Here is a 23,485-nt window from a genome sequence, read left to right on the forward strand (position 1 = left end):
TTTTATGATTGCTTCCTGTCAGTCAATATGTGTTTCGTTCTATACTGAAGTAATTCACATTTAAGAAACTCGACCCCCCAAATAAAATCCTGAAATGCCGCCCCTGATGGTGTATGAGAAAAACCGAAAATTTTTATTTGGTTCTATACTAAATTGAACTGTAATTTTGAAGTAAAATCTGTTTCACACACATCAAGAGGGATCTATGTAGTTTTGCCTGTTGAAGTTAAGATTGTATAATGCAGTGCAGTTAAATTTAGAGCAACATTCTAAAAATGCAAAATTAATTTATAACAATAAAATAAACTGATTTAAATTAAGGATTTTTTTTAAAAAAATCACTTGATTCAAATCAATTGATTTAAATCAAACTAATTTAAATCAACGAACCCTGGTGGCTAAATAGTCTAATGTCTGTTGATACAAGTAAAATAGTGTTTTTTTTAAATCCCTATTTGATTGCACTACCATGTTTTCTTAGTTAAAAAGTTAGCGCTTACTTGAGTAAATCCTTTTCCAGTATATCAAGCATACTTTTAAGTTGACAAAATACAAGGGCACGATGTTGATTCACAACTGGTGTTGATTCATCTTGATCTGGAGCTGTTATAGATGCACCAATTCCACAATCTTGAAGTAATTGCCTGTAAATAAACAAATAAAAAGTTTAAAAAAAAACTCCATTTAAATCAAATGAAGTAAATCGAAAAGAATTAAAAACTAACCTCAAAGCACATAACTTAGCAGCATGATTGACATCTTGAAGACTAGAATTCTGTTCTTTTAATTGCTTAGAAATTACTTCAAACTGGGGATGATTTGATGACAGAACCAGTTTAGGATGATTGCATACTTTTCGCAGATATTGTAAAGCCTATTAATATTGCCACAAGAAAATAAATAAGGCAAATGCAATGAAAAATAGGTGAAATTTCATTATGCTTAATGATTAAGTTATGCAATAGTAAAATCAACAATTTTTAAAAATATGATTAATCAAATTTTATTTAAATGGAATTACAAAGAAGTTTGGTATAGAAAATAAATTATACGTCTAAACTTCTTTACAATGCTCCTGTGATTTTTTTTTTTAACTCTAAGGTCTAAGCACAGATATCCACATTTCAATTTTCTTTTAAAGTTCAAGTTGCACCTTGCAGTTGATGCTCTTATTCATTGTGTTCATGTTGAATGTAATGAAACTAATACATTAATTGATGGTATAAGCAGTGAAATGTTTCAGAATAAAATTAATCACATGAACAAACAACAATATAAGCATTAGATTTAATTATTTTAGTTTTTAAAAATAATTATGTGCAGTTTGAATTCTAAAACCAAAGTGTTTTTCGAAAATATTAGTAAATATATGTATTGAACAAATTTCAATGCTAAGAAATTGCACTAGGAATATTATAATGTGAAATAAAAAACCATAATTCTTACTTGAAAAACATGAGATGTTCCTTGTGCATTAGGAGTTTCACTTTCTACAATTGTTTCCTGAACTGACTGCCTAGCTCTACTTTTAGCAAAATCTTCATACAACTGAACCTAATTTTTATAAAATATGGAAACCTCTTATAAGCAAACATAATACAGGATAAAATGTACTTAAATAATTAACCCAAGTATATTTGTAATTTATCACATAGTATTTTGAACATTTATGACAAAAAAATCATTAGTTATACCACAATAGAAAGCAATAACATAATTTTCCTGCGGAAATTCTTGAGAACCAAAAGATTTCACAGAGCTGCATTCCCAGGTTGTTTGAGTTAAAACAATCTAACAATAGGATGATTTTCATTTTTCAGAATTCTGTGTGAGTAATTACAATGCGCACATGAGTTTCATAAAAAAATATAAGAAGCTTTAGGTTTCATTCCTAAACAGAGCCTTAAAAGTCAGTAATTATATCACAGAATCAAAATTGTTTTTCACAAATCAATTATGATATTGTCATCTGCCTTACATAAGTAACTTTTTCCACTAGTATAGCACTGTTCCTGGCAAAATTCTTTTTTTTTTTTTTTTTTGCAACTATGCTAATGTTAGGTATCCAAGGTTACTTTTTTTCTTTAGTACCATAATGTACTACCAAACATGAAGGACACGTCTTAATTTTTAAATTCACCTAAGAATTATTTATTCAACTGAACTTATTTTGAATACTAATATAATATAAATAACTAATAATTGAAAAAATTGTTACAACTTTAGTTACAGACAACTTACATCAAAGTAATTAAGAATAAATAGTAAAGATATCAATTTCCAGGATCTGCATTAAAAAAAAAAACTAAGGTGTGCAAAACGAAAATGAGGCCACATCTTTCTTGCTGGGGGGAGAGGGGGCAGAATAACTGTGTTGGGTAATGGATTGTTTTGAGAAAACCTGTCCTTAAACTTTAAAAAGGATAGTATACATTAACATTTTGCTCCTTAAGAGCCTGTCATATGGAAAATGTTAAACATATCACACAACATATAAGTGCACATAATATGCATATGTTTGGGGGAGGGATTGATGCACTGAACTAGCACATTTAAATGTTACTTTAAAATTATTAAAATTTAACTAATGAGCAGTTGTACACAAAATATCAGCCAAGAAAGAACATAAAACACATTAAATTTAATTAAAAAAAGTGTTAAGTTTGAAATTTACGCTCCAAGAAGCATTACTTTCTATAAAACTACTTCTAGACAAGATTTTTTAAAAACTTGTCTGGAAAGTTCTATGCACATACAAGAAAGATAGAGATACATTTCGAAAAAAAAAGAGGATAAGAAAAGAAAAGCTGCAAGCCCTAACTCAGTAAAAAAGGATATTTTTACCAATTTAGCAAAAATATTGAATAGTAAATTTGAACCTGGATATTTTTATGGAAACAGAAATGTACCATGACAAAAATTTGCAGAATTGGAAGGGAGATAAAATAATTAAAAACATTTAAATGCAATAAGGAAAGAAAGTTTTTTACTAGGTGATACTTTTAAGTTTTTTAGGTATAACAAAGAAAAATTATCTTGAAACATTGAATCAAGAATGACTACTTTAAGTACTTTATGTTAAGCGTAACATGTTGAGAAAGCAATTTTAATTTTGCAAATTCATCTTGATTGCATTTAAAATGCTAAGTCAAAAAATCAAAAGATTTTGCCTCAAAAAACTAAGGCTATAGTAAACTTATAATATCCTTATTTTCTATTAGCACAAAACATAAATGCTATCACATTGTTGAATATTATTTAAGGATAATAAAAATTTATGTTTATAAAAATAAAGATTTCATGATTACCTGCAGTGGACTCAATTCACAATAGTAATCTTGTATAATTTTAGGTGGAAGATCTTTCAAAACATCTTCTTTCATTCTCCTCAGTAGAAATGGTAGCACTTGACGATGAAGTGATTCCATAGCTAAAACACCTGAAATGTTTTTAAAAAATGTCTTTGTATTTTGTACTATACTGAACACATATATCTATATAAAAATTAAACAATTTTTACTTTCATTTAACTATGTTTCCCATTTTAATGAATTCTTTGAAGACATAGGGGGAAAGACTTGACCCAAAGCACTAAGATTTTCTAAAGATCATAAAATTAACTTCCTAAGAAACAAAGTTTTGGCCTTTGTAACTTATTTAAAGATTCACTTTGGCAAATAAAAAGTACAAAGTTTGTTCTCAAGACTGTTTCTTTTAAGGTATGAAAAACAGCCCTCATGGTATGAAAAACAGTCAACTGCTCGCATTCCAAGAAAAAGGGATGAAATAATTGGGGGAGGGGGGGACAGAACTCTAAGGCATAGTTTTTTTTTTTTTTTCTAGTTGAATATTGCACTCGAACAAGGATAATTTTGCAAGCAAAACTTGGAGAGCTTTTAAGTGATCCTACAAATGTTTGTGGCCCTACCATGAATCTTCATTATTATACATTCCATGAGTGTCCTTCTTTCAAACGGACATAGAATGCACAATCTATTCATTTTGAGATAAGTGTAACAATCCATTTTTTAAAAACAACTGTAACACGTATCAATTAATATTTTTGAGGAAAATCCAATTGATTTCAGCTACTCTGTTTTGGGTATCTTCAAAGCCTAATGATTGATAGAATTTAATTTCATACACACTAACAACATTTTGAGCATAAATATGTTTGAAGAATCTAAACTTTTGCCCAACATCACATTCATTCAACTTCTCCAGAATGCATTAGGCTGCTAATTTATATTGCTCAAAAAATAAGTCCCTATGGATCTCCCAATTCAATGTTAGAAGAACAGCATCTTGACATCCTGTTATCCACAGGATAGCCCAAGCACTATATAGTATCAGATTCAAATGGTTGAAGGATGTCAGCTTGCTTTTTACATGAATCACGAAATGATAACAATAGTTGAGGCTAACTTAACCAGGCATGCATATGGTGTGATTAAGCCCCTTCAAAGCCTTCACTCTCCTGCCAATTTAGCTTCACTCCAATTAGAGTTATCTTGAAAACTATGTTTAGTCAACTTTTGTTAGTGTCAAATGTTTAGACAGTTACCTATTTCTTGTTCCTTTGAAGAGGATTTTGCATCCCGACTTTGTAGAATAGGCTTGCTGTATCTTGCTGTGAATTGCTTTTCAGTTCCTAAAAATCCAGGCATTAGAAAATCAAAGAGTGACCATAGTTCTAGAACATTATTTTGAATAGGTGTGCCAGATAATATCAATCTATGATTTGCAGAAAGTTGCTTGATTGCACGAGCCAACTGAAAGATATACAAGACATTTTAAATATTTTTGTAAATAAAACATATGAGGTTTAGCATAACTGCAGTTAAAACAGATACCAATAATAATTGAGTTAATGTTTGGCAATTATACTGCCATGCAGTTTATTTCTTCAGTCTGCAGACCCTGTAGTGCCAATGAATTTATTTAGCACATCTCAGTCACAACAAACTATATAAAAGTTTGTCTGATAGTATAAAAGAGATTGAAATATGCAATATACTAATGATATACTATTAATAAAATAGCATGCAAGCAGAAAATGACATAGATATTGTTAGCACAAAAAACACCTTAACGACCAAAAATTTTTGGATACAATTGCAGTTTTCCAAATTGACTAAACCATCATGTTTTTATTTCTGATCCAACTTTCAAGAAATTCGAAGAAATGTAAAATAAAATATTTTTGAGAAAAATGTTTTCCCTTACATATTATTATATTTTAAAAACAATATATAGGAAAAACAAATACGACATACATGCACAATATTTCGTACAACATAATATTGAATTCGAGTTCTTGCAAACCCATGCCAGAGTGAAGCAAGTCTTTAAGCTGTTAATGATGAAAAAGTTTAAATGTGATTTAAAATTTCATTTATAAGACAATACTGGAGTTGTTAATAATAGGAATTGCAAACACAAAAGTGAAGACTAACAAATGGTTCTAGGGCCAGCTAGGCGGTTCCTAGTCAATTTAATAAACTAAACTGTTCTAATCTGACAAGTAAAATTCTGACCACAAAATGAGACACTATATGGTCACATTTTATCCCCCCCCTACACACCCAGCCGTGTGGGGGGGGGCGCTAAGCGGACCCCCGGACGGTGGAACCTATGGTTTACAGCTGTGGTGAGACCCTAAATACAAACAACCTTCCCCTAACATTATAAATACCATATTATTTAGTCTGAATACTTCAATTGTGCTGTTACATATAATCGAGCAAAGCAACCAGTTAATCTGGCAATTATTTCTCGACATTTCCATGTAAAATTGACAACACTGAGTTAGGCAATCTATATGTTATACAAATTATAGATCAGGGATTCCCAAACTCTTCTGATTCATGGCATCCTTTGAAATATTAGAATTTCCTCATGGCACCCTATTCTAAATCAGATATACATAAATAATGATACCATGGAACCTTCATGGCGCCCCCTTCGTATTCTTGCAGCACTCACTTTGATAACTTCCGTCATAAATTATATATTTTATCAGGGAACATAAAAAAAGTGATTAATTTTAATTTAACTTTAATTGCCTTTATACTAAAATAAAGTCATAAAAGCTGAAAAATATACCTTTGTCTTGCCATTCTTGATAATATGACCTTCATCAAGAATGCAATAGTTCCAATGAATTGTTCCAAAGAAGTCTATATCATTACGAACAATATCATAAGAGGCTATTACTAAATTATATTTCTTTACCTTGCTTCTTAATCTGTAATGAAATAATGTACATGAAATACTGATTACAGGTCATAAAAAGGAAACAATTTAATCTTCATATTTGCCATCATTAATTTTAATGAACTTCTTTTAACATTTTTATTTGCTTCAGAATGTGAACAATCTCTAACATAAGATAAATAAATACCTTTGTGCTGAATAGTAAAGTCAGAACAAACAACGTAAGTAGAAGCACAAATTTGTAAATTACAGCAGACACGTGTTTCGGCGTTACAGGGAACGCCTTTTTCAATGCAAAAAATAATGAGCTTATGGATGAAAAGACATCCGACAAAAGCTCACTTTTGGCTTTTGTCGGATGTCTTTTCATCCATAAGCTCATTATTTTTTGCATTGAAAAAGGCGTTCCCTGTAACGCCGAAACACGTGTCTGCTGTAATTTACAAATTTGTGCTTCTACTTACGTTGTTTGTTCTGACTTTAATCTCTAACATGTAAATTTTTAATGTTAATGATATTTTTTTTAATTACTTTTAGTTCAAGTATCCATAGTTTAGCTGTGCTCAATCTTTTCTTTTAACCTCTCAACCACAAGATAACTAACAATTTGGAAGGGCGCTAATACAAAAATCAATGAAAATTTCCTTGATAATGTCACTGACTTCATTTAACAAATGGTCCTTTTTTGAGCTAAATCTAATTGTATATGCTTGTCAAGAGGGGAGTTATTTAGCGTACCTGCTGAAAATATGTTTATACCATGACTTGAAAATTTGTAAAATTACCTCTATCTTTTTTTGTTTTTTGTTTTTTAAATCTAGAAATGGCAATAAAAGAGAGAGAGAGGACTCTGGAACTAATCCAGAGGCATACACAGATGTAATATTTTTAAATCAAAGGTCAAAAATTATTTAGTAAAGTACCTTTGTCTTTCAGCAGGTGGGCCGGTATAATGTATAGGGTTTAAATATTTCAAGGAAACAAATTTTTCAACTTCATATATCCAATGCCCTGTTAGAGTGGGTGGACAAACGACCAAAGATGGAAGAGGCTTACAATCTGCAGATTTTGTTTCCTAGAAAATGAAAAAGGAAAAAGATTTCTTTATACAACAACATCATGAAAAACATGAATTGTAATTATTATCCAACAAATGCATTTCTGAAACACCTTTTAATTTGAATTGAATTTGTCATTTCCTGATGGAATAACTACTTTTATCAGCAATTTTTAGTGTATTTTATAGTAATTCAATTCATTATATGACTTAAAGATCTATATGAATTTTTAAATATTCCCTTTTCTTACATATTCCTTCCCATTTACCCAATACTTAATACCAGGGCTTAATTTTCGTGGGAGCTCCGCTTTAGTACTTCCTTTGAATTTTATGTGAAATTTAATATATGAGAGAATTCATAGCATTTATCTATGCAAATACGTTTTGAGGATGATAAAGCTCCCACATTTCTTATAGAAATTAAACTCTGCTTAAAACACAAAGATTGATGAGGAGGATAGATGCCAAATATGCAAAACTTTTTTAATTTGAATATTGTAATGCAGCATTTTATACAGTCAGATGAAATTGAATAGTTAATTTACTGAAAAAATCGTTTTCTTGATCAATGGCACTCCACCTTTTTTTCCCCCTCTTAAGGTTCTACACATGACAATTATTTACAGAACACAAAAAATAATGAAAATTATGTGCGTTTCTTTAACAATCTCAATGTAGTCAACCAATAAATGTTCTTTTTCAGAGTATACCAGAATAAAAATTTCACACCAAGGCTTGTTGATCCCTGATTCAGATTATTAGATGCAAATACAAGTTCTGGTAATATGTTTTAAGTATTCTTGTTAGAATAAAGAGATGTAAATTAGAACATGTGAAATGAAATTGGATAAATTTTATTAACTTGTCCCCATTTTTTGTTGTTGAGTATGTAAGTAAGTTAGGTAAATGTTTAGTTGATGTTATAAATTTATATGGAAATGAACAAACAAGATAGCAAAAAAAAAAAAAAAAAATGAAATTGTTATAAGCATAAACTTGAATACTCATAATAATTTTTTTTTTCTTCTCGTATTTTGAAAAATCATATACAGTGAAATACGTTTAACACAAAAACACTACATGAGAAATTTGTTAGCATGAAATGACATAGTATACTGTGTAGTTTAACACAAATTTTTCAGCATGAAATACTTCTAACATGAAAAGAAAATTTTAGTCCCCTCAGTTTGGTGTTAAATGTTTTCCACTACATGTATATACATTTTTTTAACAGGAAAAGCTAAGAAGTATAATGATAAGTTTAAGTCATTTATTATCAGTGATATTATTTATTAACATGTGATAAAAACTTAGCAAAAACTGCACCACCTTGCGATAAAAAATTCTATTTTTAGTTCAAGAGAATGAAATATAAAGCTGCATAAGAAAAAATTAAAAAACTACATTACAAATACAAAATATGTGCTACAAAAATACATAACTGTGCTACTCCCATTGTATTTATATAGTATATAAATCTAAATGGTTTTCCAGTTTAATAGGGTGCAGGTTAATAAGCGTTTACTGTAGCGCAAATTACCTGCATGCTTGGCGTTGCCCGATACTAGCTTTAATTTGTTCTAATTCGCTCAATACCTTTTTTTTTTTTTTTTGTACTGAAATATTCCGATGTCTATCGACATGGCAATCTTCAAGTAAATAATTTAAGACAAAATCAAGTGGAAAAAGAAAATCCATTATATGTCATCAAGGTCACTTTACAGTCAAAATAAAACCAGTGCAGTGGCAGTACAGAGCAATGTTTCTCAAGCTGTGGTTCGTGAACAGCTAGTGAAAAACTCAATCTAAATCGTTTTTATAGTTCTAATTAAATTTATCAAAAAAAAATTTTTTTTTGATTATCTCACTTCACCTTAATATAATTGTAATAAAAATAACATTTCCATCATATGTGGTTCGGGCAGGATTTAGAACGGTACCAAGTGGTCGTCAGTAGTGAAAAGGTTGAGAATCACAGGTGAAGAGCAAAACAAAATCAAGTGGAAAGGGTTAATAGAAAAAAAGAGATGGTTCAGATATTTTTGAAAACAGAATTGGTAGAAAGGAGAATCTCATGAAAGTCATTGAAGAAATAAATCAAATATCAACAACAACAAGAGGGGGAGTAAACAGTTATATTTTCAAGGAAAAACTTACTTTAAATAATTGATCTCTTAAATAATGATCACCAGCTAAAATACAAATTGATTGAAGAGTTTTTCCAAGACCCATATCATCACACAGAATGCCATGTAATTTGTATTTATTCAGAAAAGCAAGCCAGTTAACTCCTTCCTAAAACAAATGAAAATGGCACATATAACAAAATGGATACTAGCATAAAAACTAGTAACAAACATAAACAAATATAAGATTTTAAGCAAAATATAAAATAGTTATAATGCTTCATAATATTGCTTACAAGACAGAAACATAATATTTCGTGAAATAGAAATCAAAAATGTTTAGCTATGACAGAAAAAAAAAAGTAATTATATGAAGTCAGTCAGATTTTACAAGAGTATTACAAATTGAAAACGAGAAATAAGCCTTAAAAATTAATCTATGCTCAATATATTAAACAAAAATTTAGTGAAAAAATGGGATGCATCTCTGAACTCAACAGAATTTTATTTTTCTGTTTAACTTTTTACAAGTTTATACGCTACAAGTATGAATTTGCTTCAATTAAGTTGTTGCAGCTTGTAGACAACTGGATATTTTCATTAAAATTCAAATCTCCAAACTGAAAACCGTTTCACATGGGTTAATGTTGCTAATTCAGAAATGATTTGTTTCTAATAAATCATCCTTGACTACAAAACATTTTTTAAGCTTTATTTTTTGGTCCTTAAGAATTAAAAAGTGCAAAGCAATAAAATAAACAAATAAATAGTGAAAACTAATTTTAAACAAAAGATTGTTAAGAACATTTTTTTAAAACTTACCTGTTGATATGATCGAAGTTCAGCTTTTACAGGGACAGGAACCTTGTACGGTTCAACTTTTTTGGGATTCATTAGTTGTTCCAAAAAAAGTCTTTCTTTCTCTTTTTTACTCAACAGGCTGGGGTCAAGATTTTCAGGTGATTTTACACCACCCTAAAAAATGAGTTTAATTATAGCACAGAAAAGAGTATCTAGGTTAAGTAGTGTTGAAAAATATGTGTTTAGTGTGTAGAAAGTAAGATATTTTGCCTCAACTCAAAGTGAATTGAATGAATGAAGAGAATAATTCTAATAGTCACCATTTGGATAAATTTAGAGTGGATGCTCAAAAAAAGAAGTTTTTAATCAATGAGGAAAATCCATGATAGATTCAACTAGAGAGCTTTACTGTAGCTGTAATAGTGAATTTTCAGCTCTTTACACAGTAATGTTTTAATGTTTTCCTGAAGTTTATACCTGAAACACTTGCACTTTTGGGTTAGACAAAAAATGGCAAATTTGAAAATGAGTAAATCAGATATAGATTTTTTTGCTCTGCAGTTTTTGGCTATAAATCTCCCACTTTGGCGAGACTATGAAAAGTTACAAACAGCTATTTAAAATTGAACTGGAAAACTTATTTGCCGAAAACTGAAAAACTTATTTGCCTAACACACAGAAACCAACAGAAAGGAGTTTTGGAGGAAGTAGTACAAAATTCAATTGATTGAAAGAGCTTAAAAGATTTTTTTAATAATGAAAGTTTCACAGCAGTGAATGAACCATGCACCACTCCAGACGCAAATGAGTATACACTTCCATAAAATCAAATAGGACGTATGACAGCATTTTGAGCAACAAAATTATGTTTACAGCATTTGAGCTCAAGAGTTTTGTTTGCAATGAGAAAATTGTCAATCAGTGAAAAAATATGTTTTTAAGCCAGGAATGAAAACAAAAGCCACATGGGAAAACAAGGTTAGAAGCAATAAATTTAAAATTGACTGACAGAACAATCAACAGCAGCAAATGGTAAAAATAAGTTAAATAATCACATAGAAAAGAGAGACTGAAATAATATTTTAAACTGAAATAGGAAAACATGAAAAATGTTGAAAATTGTATAAAGCTGAGAATTTTAATTTAAAAACTTCATTTTTAAAGGGAAATATGTAATTGTATGTATGTACTTACTTCAAGAGGCATCAATTTAATTAAAGATGCAAAGCAATGAGTAGCTAGTAGCCTAACTTTGTCATTTTGATCACTCATTCTTCCTAGCATTGGAACAATGAGAAATATAATGTAAGGAACTATGTCTAATCCCAACTCATCAATGATACCTAATGCCATTAAGGAAAAATAGGATGAAGTTCATATCACAGAAAAAATAAATCTACAATATAAAAATCAAAAACATCAATACTTTCTCATTTAAAGACATAAAAAGGTAATGTGTCGGAATTAAAGTGAGATTCATAATCAGTTTGCTTTTCAAATTGAAACAAAAAGGATACATGCAATTGCTTCAACAGCACCTTGCCTTTGAACATCATTATCAGTTGCACCTAATTTTGATATTACTTTATCCAAAATAATGTTCATAATTTCTACTGCCATAACCTTACTCAAGCTCCCAAGACATCCAGCTGCTTTATGGCGCACAATTGGTAAAGTATGTTCTAAGCATGAGCAGATGAGAGGTATGATGTTTTTAAGCTGCAAAATAAACAATTTGAATGTAAATGACAAGTCATAACCTTATAAACAAAAGAATGCAATTCATTCACAACAATACAATAAAATTATAAATGTTAGTAATATTGTCAATAATAAATAATGTTAGTAATATGGTCAATTTTTATGTAAAATTGAAAATCTATAAACGAAAAATGTCACAGATTGCATACACTGGTGTGCAAAAATTAAGGACGAGACTGTTTTTTCAATATAACTTTGTACAAAAGCTTTCCAAATCAACACATTTAATACCGTAAGATCCCCAATATGTAAGGACATGTGTAATGTAAGCAACACTTACTAAAAGAGAAATCAGAGGGATAAAAAGAAGCTTTATTGAAAAAGTAGCATGGAGCGCAATGCGACTGAAGGCCGAAACATCCCTGTGATGGGTGTCCAGCAAGAAACTTCTGGTCTTTAGTAGGGGATATGATCTCCCCCATCTGCTAGGCAGGTTTCACGTCTGCCCATGCTGAGAATGAGGGTGTCAATGAGTTGTTGAGGCATTGCTGCCCATTCGTCTTGCAGCGCCAATCGAAGCTTCCGAATCGTTACTGGTGGTAAGGTACGAGCTGCCAAGCGTCTGCATAGAAAATCCCATACATGCTCGATGGGATTGAGATCCGGAGATCGTGCCGGTCAATCCATACGTTCAATATCCTCACTTTCTAAGAGCTGTTCGCCAGCTACTGTGTGATGACATGGTGCATTGTCGTCCATGAAAAGGAACTGCGAACCCATAGCGCCTCTAAAAAGACGCACATATGGAAGAAGAATCTTGTTACAATAACAGGTCCCGTTGACTGAACCTGCGTCGAAGATGTGAAGGTCTGTACGACTACCAAGCATGATGCCTCCCAAATGAGAACACCGCGACCTCCATACCTGTCCCTTTCAATGATGTTCGAGGGATTGCGGCTTCCCCGCTCTCTCCAGACGAGTATGCGATGAGAATCGCTACTCAGACTGAATCTGCTCTCATCTGTAAAGAGTACTCGTCCCCATTCATTGTCTCTCCAATTCCGGTGTTCCCGGCACCACAGAGAACGCCTTCTCTGATGAGCAGGCGTTAGAGGTACACACCGTATAGGGCGTCGTGCAAACAGACCACCACCGTGCAGTCTTCTGGCCACGGTAAAACGCGATATCGGTCTTCCGGTCGCCTGTGTCGTGTGTCTAGCGATTTCTCCCGCTGTTTGCCGCCTGTTTCTTCTGGCCTGTAAGACAATATACTGGTCATCTGCGGGTGTGGTTTCTCGTGGATGACCACTACTAAACCCCCGGATGGATAGCTGTTCCTGTAGTTTGAAATTGTCTCCAAAGTGGTGAAACGATGCTGTGAGCAATTCCGAACTCTGCAGCCACACTTGTTACACTGTGGCCTTCCTCCAACTTCCCAATGATTCGACCTTGGGTAAAAGCATCCAGATGTCGTCTAATAGATTGATTATTTGCTATTTCTTGCTGAGGCAGCAACTCGGTGTGATTTTAACTGCTATACGGTGTGCAATCTCTTTGCCAGAAATACTGATCCTACACCGACAACATGCTTTATACTACTCAGACACTCCCCCATTACGTCTGCCTGCATATCTGCGCATGTGCTACCGTACATCACCTTAATCTCCTGATTGGTCTTTCTGTCCGCTCTGCCTCTTCGTTCAGCTAATATGCTAATTTTTCGACTTCGTCCTTAATTTTTGCACACCAGTGTAGTTTTACAGTATACATCTAATTGACAATTCTTGTAGCAGCAAGTAATATTTTTTGGTCTAACAAAAAAAAAAGTTTATCAATAAGTGTACAACTTTATAAGAAAAAGTATAAGTCAAAAAATAACAATTACCTCTGAATGTAAATTTTTGTGAAGATGAGAACATATAACTTTTAAAACTTGAAGACTGGATAAAAGTTCATGCAAATTAATCTCGGAAGCAAAAAGAATATCTACAAAAATGAATACATGAAATAATGTAAATTTAGATATGTTATAATGATAAGTAAAATAAGCAAATTACATTCACATTTCCTTTTATTTTTCATTTTTAAAAAAACTTTTTAACGGGATTAAGTTTTAATTTTTAAAAAATGTTATTAATTTTTTTTAAAGAGCAAACATGTAAAAAAAAAAAAAAAATTGCATAACACACAGAACAAACCCAATTGCAATTTCACATGCTTTATATTTTATAAATAAGAATATAATTTAATTCAAATAATATAAATTTTGATAAAATTTAAATTCGAAAGAAAAATAATTATATTTCCCACAAAAAATCCAAATGTGAAAAAAAGCCTAAGCATAAATACTGGGATTGAATGAACAGAACATTTTCATAGAAGTACACAAAGCTTTTACATTTCGGATCTAAAAAATTTCTTAAATTCTGTTCATGCTTTTTCAAAATGTTTATATCCAACCATGGCCCCACTTAATTCTTATAGGCCGTGGCAATCGCTGAAACCCATGGCAACAAAGAGGGCACTACAAGGCACCCCTGTTTCCATTACTTTGCCATTGATTGGTGGATGCAGGGGGGTGGCGTCGCTTGCAGTCAGAATGGGCGACGTCCAATTAAAAATAAACAAACTTTGAAACATTGACATTGATTGGTGGATGCATGAGCTGCATCGCTTTAACACAGAAAGTCAAAAATTGTCAAGACTCTTAAGCATAAGTCGAAATTTAGTGGGGCCATGATCCAACTTTTTGATATTTTTGGAACAATGCTCTTTCAAAATGGAGCTAGACATTTAGCTCAATACAACCATTTAAAAGATCTCAATTTTAGGAATTCAAACAAAATGGCCAATGAATGAGTTGCTAAAACGTATAAGGTAAATATTTTCTACCATATTCTTTACATCAAATTTACTGGAATCATATAATGTTCTACAAGTAATTAAGTCAACAAATATTTTGCTTAATGATTTTCCTCTTTATTTCTTTCAGGTAGGCCCCTGTTTTTTCTTTCCTTTTAAAGAGATAAACAGCTTATTGGCAGGAAAATTGTCCCCCCCATTTCTGGTAAAAGTGGAAAATAAAAGGAAATCAGCAGAAGTTCCGGTTATTTGAGCTTTCCAGCTCATTGAGAGACAACTAGAAGAGCTTTTACTGTATTTAAATCTGAACCTAGCAAGGACATTTGTATTTTAGAAATGGTTAAAATATAAGACCAACAATACTATTAAAATCCATCTTTTTGTTTAGAACAAAACAAAAAACTAGAATTTTTACACTAATTCCAGGGTAGATGATTAAAAGAAAAATTTGTACACATGAACAAAAAATTACATTAGTACAATACTCATGTAAAACAATGACTTAAAAAAAGAAAAATAAATACTTAACATGGGGTCAAATGCACTAGCAATTTTTTTTTTAAAGATTGAAGTGTACTGAGCAATTCATTAAAATAAAAAATTAAAATTTCTGGTACCACAGTCTGCTTTCACATAGCTCCTTAGCGGCTGAAATATAGATTCCCAGAGTTTTGGAAGTTTTTCTGGCAACAATGAGCCAAAATGCTGAGCAGCAAAAGTTAACACATAAGTAGCTCCTTGTGCTTGAAGCTCATTATACCTTTGAATCTGAAATTGAAAAAAAAAAAAAATTATAGCAGTCAAATTTGCCATTTTGCAAAATATTGGGACAAAAGAATCTAAAAATATATACCTCATCATTGACTGTTTCATCACACTGCGCATTTACAATGCCTTTCTTTAAAGCTATGGAATTACTTCTTCGAAGAAATGCCCTTTCAGCTGACTGAAAAATGGTATAAGAAATTGAAACTATTCCTATACGCCTCAGTTCAATATTAAATATAATAATATTTATAATTGAAGCTAGTAAGAACCAGGTATACCTTTTGCATGTTTGATAGAGTTAATATTTCATCTCTGCTTTTACAGTGATTGTTTGAAGCATCTCCATGAACGTTATTATTCTGTACATTAGGTGAGATTTCATTTATAAAATTCATGTTTATCACATCAAAACATAAAAAATTAACAAGATTCTTAATTATTTTCAAATTTGGACAATTATTTCGACTTATGCAGAGTTCCATCAAATTCACTAAATGGTGTGCTGAAGCTACCTGCAAAAGAAGAAAAAATTACCAACAAGTATATTACTGTGCTGTTTCCCGAAAAAGTATTTGCACAAAAATTGGAATTAGGTGGACTTCAGTCCAATGCCCTGCACAGACAATTTCACCTTTTCTCCTGCAAAAAAAAAAAAAAAAATCCCACCTAACAAACTAATGCAAGAAAACACTGATTTTAGATTTCTCACGGAACTGACGAGAAAAGACACAATAAGTAGGAAAATGTTACACAGAGGTCGATCAAATTATCATTAAATAGTGAAAATTAATTTGAATAAACCTAGAGTATCACAGTAAAATAAATGTTCTACAACACATTTATTTTATAAAATTAATTTTACATATAATCTGACAAAATTCTAATAAATTAGCTAGGTTAAGTATTGGTAATTTGTCCCTGCCCCTACTTTTTTCAAACCTCGGAAAAAGTGCTTTCAATCACCGAGGGGTTTTCTAATTGCTCTTTCTGTGAATCATACCAGCTTAAAAGGCTTTTAAAGTCATTCAGTCTTTCCACTGGAACATCCAGGGTAACTGTCCAGCTCTGAATTAAACTTCCATATCTTCATTTTTGCGGTCTGATGGGACTACCAAGTCTGATATTTCTAAAATTTCTCGAGATAAGATGTTTTAATACTTGAATTTTTCAGAATAAAACTCATTATTCAAAACTCAACATCCACTGTATTATTTGCTCAATCAGAATTTTCATCCAATATTAATGGAAATCTACTTTATGAAACAACAAGCAATACAGTTTTGTGGTACCTCTTTCTAGTCAGGGAAGGTTTTTTTTTTCTCTTGCATTTTGTCACATTTTGCTGGAGACTTTAAATTAGGGTTATAATGTTTACAAACTTCTGTGGAGCATAAGATCTATGGTATCCATGCCTGGAAACAATGCGAAAAACAACATGATTTTGTTCTTTTGTTGAGAATTACGACACCTTGAACAGCTGGGATACTGTTTTATTTAGAAATTATAACCATTTGTATGCATTGATACATTAAATAGCCACAAAAAATTTCATGGATACAGTCAATTCCTTGTATATGTGTGTTATGTTTCCAATTTTTTTTTTCCCTCAACAAGTGCATATTTGTTCACTAAACATCATATAATTTAACAGCATCTTAGAAAACTATCATCTATTAAAAAGTTTAAAAACAGTTATTTTTGAAGATAAAGAGATAAATAATGGCAAAAAAATAACATACCTGTAAAAGCTCATTTTCTTCACGTTTAATGGAATCCATCAATGGCCTTATAATAGGGTTTAACTTTTCTGGTAGATATTTCAAAGAGACCAAAGCACCAGCAATAGCAGATTGTACCCTACGAATAAATTTATATTTTTGATGATTTTTGGCATTAATTTAGAAGCTTATGAGTCTTTAAGACATTGAAATTTTATGAAGATTAGTCATTCACGCAATAAGTTTTGATGTGCATATAACAAGTTTTAAGCATATGATCTAATACAATTCGATAATATATTTCTAATTAATCTTGAGAGAAATAGATAAATTCTTTACAGTGTGGATCCCCAAATCCTGCAACCAAAAGACTAGTACACTTCTGCATTTTGAGTTGTTACACATGGCTTTATTCAGAAAGATATTAATACATGTAAGAAGCAGGCAAGAATAGGAAAAGTAATTACAATAAACAATTGACTACACAACAAAAGTAACAATTTAAAATCAAAAAGAACCTGTAAATTAGAGGATTTCACAATTGTAGCAGAAATAAAGAGAAAGTCATTTCAGGGGTTCCATGACAGATCACCCAGACCAATAAAGCTTCTGCATTTTGTTGTCAATGCCTTTTGGGAGACTCCTAGCCTGATTTCAGTAGTAAGTCAGGGTTTAAGGTAAGAGGGGGCTCCCCAAAAGAGGAGGATTCCAACTTTGGCCTCAACAGATGGCTGCACCCTCTCTACAATTCAGACATAGCCTGACGGGGAGACAGTGAACATAAACTCGTTGAATGATTGGCTTGAAGTGTTTTTACCACTTGTATCATTTTATTGAAATAATTACCATTTCTACTTGTTTCAAGTGAAGTAATTTAACACAAAAATTGGTGTTCAAGATTAGAAGATTCAACTTTCATGCGCAGCAAAACTTCTGAAAATGTTTCCCAAACGCTTAAAATTTGGATATTTTAGTTTAACCCTAAACTGACCACTAAAGAAATAAATATACTGACACATTCAGACAGATTCATATTGTCGGGCTATTAATTAAAGCTTATAATTACAGTAAAAGTCAGATTATATAAGAATGCAAGAAAATTTAATTCCGGATCTCCACTTTAACGTATTTGTAGTTGATTGCTTAACCTGAGTCGGCTTTTACTTACTCAGGTTGGGATATGCTGTGGTTGTAAAGATCATTCCACATAAAACATTAGTTTAAAAAATAATAATAAAATACACACTGAACTGGATAATATGAACTTTTAAATATGGCTCTTATATATGTAACTTTTTTCTAAAAAAAGAATCTTACAGTGAAATTAATTTTGTTTTAAAAAATATTTTTCTGACTTCACACTAATTAATTTCCTTATTCAATTGAAAAGATAAATTAAAGAAATTCTTGATATTTTACTGTGTTAAGAAAGAACATATTTACATACATTACATTAAGAGCTGCCTGATCATGGCTTGTCTGGGTAACAGTTTTCAACAAAGATTTTCTTCTCTCTTCGAGAGTCTACACAATAAAGAAAAAAAAATTGCAATGCATTATTATTTGGAACACAAGGGAGAACAGGGCATATGCAAAGGTGTGAGATGCATCATATTTACATAAAGGGAATCAGGAGTGTCACCATGTCTTATAAATTCAATCACCAGTTAGATATAAGATGAAAAAAAGGAACATTTCAATAGATATTTTTTAAGTCATTTAGGTATTTCAACTAGGATCTGCTACTACTTTAAACTATGAGCTCTCGGAGGAAAATGATCCTGATGGTTTTCCTAACAATTGATTTGATAGAATTCAAAGGAAATGTTTGATGGAAACAACTACATTGCTTAGACATCAATAAAAACTACTATGAAAAAAAAAAACAACTACTGGAAGGAATTTTGAATGGGAGATAAAATAGTTAGAGCTGAAAGGTTTTTTCAAAATAAACTTTTAGTAAGGATATTTAGTGCAGCAGGCAAGATTGAATGGCAAGGTTAATTGTGTGTGACATGTAAATGGATATTAGTGTGAGAAACTCATAAAATACCATGACAAATGACATTTTAGCACACTTCTATACCAGACATTAAATAAAGAGATACTAACAAAATAATAAATAATGGTAGTTTCTTTTTCTTTTTTAAATTTTATGTTACAATACTATATAGAAATTATACATAATTTTAAAAGAAATCTTTCAAGGCTAAATACATAGGAAATAAACAGCAGAAATCAGTGTCATTTCTTAAAGTAGATACCAATTTTCAAAAAATATTCTTAGTGGATCTCCTTACTCAAATATCACAGAAGAATCCCAATCTCTCCTCATTTAAATATCAAACAAATATCAAAGTTGATTGAAGCTCAACTCAGAATAATCAGAGTTTATTTTTTGGTGAATTTGCTTTGCATTCATTTGTTAGTGATCATTTTATTTCATAACAATATTTATAATTCTATGTTTTGCAATCATGTTTTCGTTCTTGTTATAAACTATGGAACAGCATCAAACTAGAAAAAATCTTCCAAATTTTATTCAATGTGTATGTGTGCAAGCAGTTTTTTTTTTTTTTTTTTTGCTTGTTATTTATTACCCAGTACAACAGGGGTTCACCAACTTCTTTCGGTGTTAGAAAGGGGGTCGCAGGGGGGGGGGGAACTGCTGGCATATTGGAATGAACAGTTGTTTAAGTTTGGACATTCTAACGGAGGTCAAGATACCTTTGCATCTATTGAAGAGCAAACAATCAGTCGCAATAACAGAAGGATATAAGTAACAGAAGCTTGTTCTTAAAACATTCATATTCAATACAATGCTGTAAAGTTACTATTAAAAATTCGTCATTTAGTTTTGCACCAATCTAATAAATACGTCAAATTTTGTAACTAAGTCACGTGCCTCAATAACTTTAGGTTTCAATTTCACAACAGATACAGAAGATGGAAATCCAACAGAAGCTAACTGCACAATTTGCTCAAAGGTATAGACTGCCCTAGAAAGAATGAAAAAAACAATATTAGAATTACAATGACACATAGTAGAAAAGTAAATACCATGATCATATTGATGAGAATCTTTCAGTAAAAAGATATTTTAAAAATACTCATAAACTGAATTCATATTTAATCAACTCTTTTTCATTTACTTTAAAATCCTAGTAAATAATCATCCTCAAAGTTCTGAAATGGCTACATATTTTCTAACCCAAATTTTCCCAAGTTTATTAAAAAAGCCTGTAAACAATGTGAGAAGCCGATATTGAAACAGATTATTAATCCACAATTTTTCCATTATGATACACACATTAGAAACCAAGAAAAAAGAGAAATCGGAACAAAATTAATAATTGAAAAAGGGATATTTACGACAAACCGAAAATGACTTATAAAGAGACAATTTTGGATTATCAGTGTCCAATGACACTGATGTTATATATTATATACATAGTATCAATACAAAAAAGACAGATGCATTTTTCATGTTTTAGTGATATGTGGCACTTTTTTTTTTCTAAAATGCTCTACTCGTAACATAGAAAGAGTTCGTGGAAATTCAAAATATCCAACTACAAATAAACAATATGGTTAATGTATTTTTCCTATCATGAGTGGAAATATAATATTTCACTGAATTAGTTTCAGGAAAACAAGTATTACCTAAATTTAATTTTTTGTTCATCAATAAAAAATTTTCAACACCGTTTTTGCATTTATTCCACTGTTGGATGGTCCTAGTAACAGTGAGAAAAGGCAAATTAAGAGACATCAAAATTTTTAATTACCTGTCAATGCACTAAAGCTGCCGATAATTTCGCGGTGCACATTTAAGGAAAATTTTGCAAAACCCGAACCTTCATTAATGCAGAATTGAGGGCGGGGAAGGGGGGCACTGGAAAGTGGCCGAAATGCAAAAATTTGTGGTAAATATTATTTAAATGCTGCCAAACAACTTTGTACCTATTGTACCAATTTTTTACTCCCAGAAAATAAAATCGCCTAGGCAGCAGACAAAAATTAGCTGTCACAAGTCCTAATTTGCACCTAAAAATTTGATTTTAATGATCATGATGTTACTACACCCAGTCACTATTTTTTTTATTATCACTTTTGTGCACTTTTCATCACACATCTTATTAAAAGAATCATGTGAATGAAAATCAAGTTGACTGCTAATTTTAATAGTTAAACCAATTATCCAGCATTTCAATAACTGTTTGCTTACTTAATTTTCTCAGAATATCTGTGATGCTTCCGAAACATCTAGCAGCTGAAAGCTCTGCTTAGGTGTACTTTAAAAATAATTCATTGCATAAGTAGAACATTTTGTGAACAAAAACAAAACAAAAAAAATGGGGGCCAATGATGGTTAACATTCATAGTAACTTCAAACCTAGTTGGGGAGTGACAGTGGGAAAAAAAAAGGGGGGGGGGAGTACTCAAAGGCAAAAAGTGTTTAAGTGAAGTTTACTACAAATATAGTATAACCCCAGTTTCAGGATTGTCAAGGGACTGGAAAAAATTATCGTTAAATTCAGGATTTCATTAAATCTAGGAGCATGGACATTCAAAGCAGCTAAATCCGGACCAGTGAAATGTATCACGAAATTGAGGATATTGGTAAATCGAAGTTATATTGTATACAGCAAAATATTAGCTTTAAGGAGAAAAACAGAATTTTAAAGCTGCAGATCTGAAAAAAACAAAAACCTCTGAAAAGGCATACTGCAAATTCTGATTATATAATGCCTTTTTTGACTAAAAAGGCACATTTCATTTTGACCACCTCAATACAATTAGGCCACAGAATTTCCTTTCTCATCTTTGATGATTTCTAACTGGTAGGTCATTTGAGGTTGACTTAGAGATTTATGCAACTGTAGTTACATAAATTAGAATTGGCAACAAAACATAATATTCAGAATGATCAAAATTTTAATCATGACAGAAGACAAAAAAAAAAAAAAAAAAAAAAAAAAAAAAATCAGAAAGAAAAGAGTAATACCATTTTTGGCTTAACTACAGCACATGATCATAGACAACATTTACAATGAAATAAAAGGACAAAGCTAACTACAAACTACCTACAACTCTGATCAGTAGAAAAAAGTATTTCGCTTCCAAACTATTATTTTGCGAGATACACCTTTTGACTTTAGGATACAGTTCAATAACCCTTCTGCTACACAAACACCAATAGGGAAAATGAAATAGATATTTTCAAGATATTCAATAACAAACAGTAAAAGATTGCAACAAAGAAAATTAGTTAACTTTTTCAGCTATCATACTTGACAAGTAATTTATACTGCCCTTTCATTTGAAACATATGTACATTAAATGTTCATGATAGCAGATTTAAAAAAAAAAATGGACCTCCATCGGATTAAAGGCTTTAATGATCTACATTAAAAAACACCAGAATGTAAGAACCATTTAAAGGCTTTCAAAAGATTGGAGACTCCTGTAGAAAGAAACAATAATAATTCACTTCACTGGTGGATCTAGATCTACTTAATAGTTACCCTGACTGATAAGCTGCATCTACTGGCACAGAATAATGTTTCAAAATTGATACAAAATCTTTAAACTCTTGTTGTAATCTTGTAAAAGCAACTGCAATTTCATCGAAGTACACTGTTTCATTTAAGCATTCAAGGCACTTTTCTTTGATTTCGGAAGGGCACACGTTATTCTGGGGGAGAAAAAAAGATGAGACAAGATAATAAATAAAAAGTAATGCACTGAAAGTAGCAGTTTTATAATTCATTAACACAGAAAGAACAAAAAAAAAAAAAAAAAAAAGGAAAATTTGAAAGCAAATTTTATAATGTGGAAGTATTTTTCTGCTGCAAAACAAGCAAATAAACTGTTTGGGTCAAATTAACTGAATATTAAGCACACAATTTTTTTTTTACATGGTTAAATAATTTATGAAAATTTTGTCTACAGTATATACAGGGTATCTGCTGCATTTTGAGTTTTGAAATCTGCGACTTCTGCTCGTAACTTTCCATGACTCATGGGATGCAATTTTACCAGAAAAAAACCTTAATTTTTCACAAGAATATCAGAATACTGTTTTGTGAAAATTAAATTACAACCAACTGATCTATGTTTTAAACATATGATTCTAAAAATTCAAATTATGGTGAAATGTAACTAGCTCCAGGGTATGTGCTACATTTCAAGTTTTGAAATCAATGACTTTCCCCGACTTTCCATGACTT

General features: G+C 31.1%; 1 protein-coding gene across 1 annotated transcript in view; it reads right to left on the reverse strand.

The window, feature by feature from the left end:
- Positions 1-23,485, reverse strand: part of LOC129216147 (TATA-binding protein-associated factor 172-like) — an 84,515-nt gene that overhangs the window by 11,101 nt on the left and 49,929 nt on the right. Inside the window, exons 19-37 of the mRNA XM_054850304.1 lie at positions 22,781-22,950; positions 20,158-20,251; positions 18,700-18,776; positions 17,274-17,391; positions 15,813-16,046; positions 15,620-15,712; positions 15,384-15,534; positions 13,790-13,890; positions 11,721-11,922; positions 11,398-11,546; positions 10,225-10,377; positions 9,434-9,571; positions 7,140-7,291; positions 6,106-6,247; positions 4,565-4,772; positions 3,309-3,439; positions 1,447-1,554; positions 726-874; positions 501-644 (exon numbers count right to left, since the gene is read on the reverse strand). Coding sequence (XP_054706279.1) covers positions 501-644; positions 726-874; positions 1,447-1,554; positions 3,309-3,439; positions 4,565-4,772; positions 6,106-6,247; positions 7,140-7,291; positions 9,434-9,571; positions 10,225-10,377; positions 11,398-11,546; positions 11,721-11,922; positions 13,790-13,890; positions 15,384-15,534; positions 15,620-15,712; positions 15,813-16,046; positions 17,274-17,391; positions 18,700-18,776; positions 20,158-20,251; positions 22,781-22,950 — 2,714 coding nt within the window. The remainder of the gene's footprint in view (positions 1-500; positions 645-725; positions 875-1,446; positions 1,555-3,308; positions 3,440-4,564; positions 4,773-6,105; positions 6,248-7,139; positions 7,292-9,433; positions 9,572-10,224; positions 10,378-11,397; positions 11,547-11,720; positions 11,923-13,789; positions 13,891-15,383; positions 15,535-15,619; positions 15,713-15,812; positions 16,047-17,273; positions 17,392-18,699; positions 18,777-20,157; positions 20,252-22,780; positions 22,951-23,485) is intronic.

Source organism: Uloborus diversus, chromosome 2 (assembly GCF_026930045.1).
Source record: "Uloborus diversus isolate 005 chromosome 2, Udiv.v.3.1, whole genome shotgun sequence".
NCBI classification, from domain to species: Eukaryota; Metazoa; Arthropoda; class Arachnida; order Araneae; family Uloboridae; genus Uloborus; species Uloborus diversus.